The sequence below is a fragment of the Physeter macrocephalus genome, chromosome 6, assembly GCF_002837175.3.
Source record: "Physeter macrocephalus isolate SW-GA chromosome 6, ASM283717v5, whole genome shotgun sequence".
NCBI lineage: Eukaryota > Metazoa > Chordata > Mammalia > Artiodactyla > Physeteridae > Physeter > Physeter macrocephalus.
Genome location: NC_041219.1, coordinates 36989278 through 36992408, shown reverse-complemented (window position 1 = coordinate 36992408; position 3131 = coordinate 36989278). Strand labels below are relative to the sequence as shown.

The 3131-nt window shown below is 37.8% G+C and overlaps 1 protein-coding gene across 1 annotated transcript; it reads right to left on the bottom strand.

Annotated features, from left to right (window-relative positions):
* Positions 1 to 1538: 1538 nt before the first annotated feature.
* Positions 1539 to 2751, bottom strand: LOC112064363 (nucleophosmin-like). Its single transcript, XM_055085278.1, is given in 2 exon segments — positions 1539 to 2099; positions 2102 to 2751. Coding segments are annotated over 2 exon segments (876 nt in total). The 5' UTR covers positions 2694 to 2751; the 3' UTR covers positions 1539 to 1815.
* Positions 2752 to 3131: the final 380 nt, after the last annotated feature.

Genomic DNA, 3131 nt, shown 5'->3' with positions numbered 1-3131 from the left:
TCAAAGAGTGTTCTTCCTATGTTTTCCTCTAAGAGGTTTATAGTGTCCAATCTTACATTTAGGTCTCTAGTCCATTTTGAGTTTATTTTTGTGTATGGTGTTAGGGAGTGTTCTAATTTCATTCTTTTACATGTAGCTGTCCAGTTTTCCCAACACCACTTATTGAAGATACTGTCTTTTTTCCATTGTATATCCTTGCCTCCTTTGTCATAAATTAGCTGACCATAGGTGCGTGGGTTTATCTCTGGGCTTTCTATCCTGTTCCATTGATCTATATTTCTGTTTTTCTGCCAGTACCATATTGTCTTGATTACTGTAGCTTTGTAGTATAGTCTGAAGTCAGGGAGTCTGATTCCTCCATCTGCATACAGGTCTTTTGTCTCCCTAGGTAGGTTTATTCCCAGGTATTTTATTCTTTTTGTTGCAGTGGTAAATGGGAATGTTTCCTTAATTTCTCTTTCAGATTTTTTATCATTAGTGTATAGGAATGCAAGAGATTTCTGTGCATTAATTTTGTGTCCTGCAACTTTACCAAATTCACTGATTAGCTCTGGTAGTTTTCTGGTGGCATCTTTAGGATTCTCTGTGTATAGCATCATGTCATTTGCAAACAATTATAGTTTTACTTCTTCTTTTCCAATTTGTATTCCTTTTATTTCTTTTTCTTCTCTGACTGCCGTGGCTAGGACTTCCAAAACTATGTTGAATAACAGTGGTGAGAGTGGACATCCTTGTCTTGCTCCTGATCTTAGAGGAAATGCTTTCAGTTTTTCACCATTGAGAATGATGTTTGCTGTGGGTTTGTCATATATGGCCTTTATTATGCCGAGGTAGGTTCCCTCTATGCCCACTTGCTGTAGAGTTTTTATCATAAATGGTGTTGAATTTTCTCAAAAGCTTTTTCTGCATCTGTTGAGATCATCATATGGTTTTTCTTCTTCAATTTGTTAATATGGTGTATCACATTAATTGATTTGTGTATATTGAAGAATCCTTGCCTCCCTGGGATAAATTCTACTTGATCATGGTATATGGTCCTTTTAATGTGTTGTTCGATTCTGTTTGCTAGTATTTTGTTGAGGATTTTTGAATCTATATTCATGAGTGATATTGGTCTGTAATTTTCTTTTTTTGTAGTATCTTTGTCTGGTTTTGGTATCAGGGTGATGGTGGCCTCATAGAATGAGTTTGGGAGTGTTCCTTCCTCTGCAATTTTTTGGAAGATTTTGAGAAGGATGGGTGTTAGCTCTTCGGGTCCTGGACTTCTGTTTGTTGGAAGATTTTTAATCGCAGTTTCAATTTCATTACTTGTGCTTGGTCTGTTCATATTTTATACATCTTCCTGGTTCAGTCTTGGAAGGTTATACCTTTCTAAGAATTTGTCCATTTCTTCCAGGTTGTCCATTTTATTGGCAAAGAGTTGCTTGTAGTACTCTCTTAGGATGCTTTGTATTTCTGTGGTGTCTGTTGTAACTCCTCCTTTTTCATTTCTAATTTTATGTTTTTTAAATACCGAGTTTATTTCACATGTATATTTTTGTCTCCCCACCATTTCCATTTGTCTGACCACCACTACTACTAAGTCCTATCATAACATTCCGTACATACTTAAAACCAAGCAAAGGGTGGAGTTCCATCTTTAAAAACTAAACAGGCATTTTGGACAACACATTCTTGGCAATGGAACCTGGACAACATTTATCAGACATGGCAGGGAAAGTTCTCACTCTGCATTAGAAAAAGGACAGCCAAATATCAACTGTTACAGAAATGAAATACGATGGAAAATTTTAACAAACTGTTTAAACTATTTTCTTAAAGAGACTTCCTCCACTGCCAGAGATCTTGAATAGCCTCCTTGTCAGTTATCCGGAAACAATTCTTCACATAATTGATGAATTTGGCTTCCACTTTGGGAAGGGAACCACCTTTTTCTATACTTGCTTGCATTTTTGCTTTAATGTCTTCTACAGAGCTAGGTCCTTTCAGTGTTTTAGGAGTTTTTTCCTGTTTTTTGAAGGATTCTTGACCTTTTGATCTTGGTGTTGATGGTTTTGAGTCTTTTCCATTCTGGATTGATTTTTGTGCATTTTTGGCTGAGTATCTCATACAGATTTCTTTACTGGAGCTTTTTCTTCAGCTTCCTCATCATCACAGGCATCATTATCATCATCTTCATCATCATCATTGTCATCATCATCATCATTTTCATCTTCATCAGCAGCAAGTTTTACTTTTTTCTGTGGAAACTTGCTACCACTTCCAGGGGCCTTTCCAGATATACTTAGGAGTGCCACATCCTCCTCCTCTTCATCTTCTGACTCTGCATCTGCCTCCACAGCTACTAAGTGCTGTCCACTAATATGCACAGGCCCTGAGCCACACTTCAACCGTAAGACCACAGGTGGTGTTATTTCAAAGCCCCCAAGGGAAACTGTTGGCTGCACAGACATTTTCAAAGTTGCCAGTGTTACTTTAATTGGACTGCCTTCATAATTCATCGCCTCTGCTTCGACAATGTACAATTCATCCTTTGCGCCAGCCCCTAAACTAACCGTTCTTAAAGATAACTGGTGCTCATTTTCATCATTATCCACCTTAAAGTGATTATCTTTGTCGGCCTTTAGTTCACAACCAAAAAGATAGCTCTGGGGCTTCAGGGGGCTCATGTCCACGTCCATCGAATCTTCCATGGGTTGGTGGCACGCACTTCGGTGGGAGAAAGTGGACGGAGATAAAAGACTACCGTTTGAAGGAACAGTCACGCAGGACAGAATCAGACCAAGGACTCTGATTTTATTGATTTGAGTCCTCTCCCTCCTTTTCTTGGTGAGTCTGGCTAATGGTATATGAATTTTGTTTATCTTCTCAAAGAACCAGCTTTTAGTTTCATTGATCTTTGCTATTGTTTTCATTTTTCCTATTTCATTTATGAACGTATTGTTTAGCCTCCATGTGTTTGTGTTTTTAACGTTTTTTCCCGTGTAATTCATTTCTAATCTCATAGCATTGTGGTCAGAAAAGATGACTGAAATGATTTCAATTTTATTAAATTTACTGAGGCTTGATTTGTGACCTAAGATGTGATCTATCCTGGAGAATGTTCCATACACACTTGAGAAGAAAGTGTA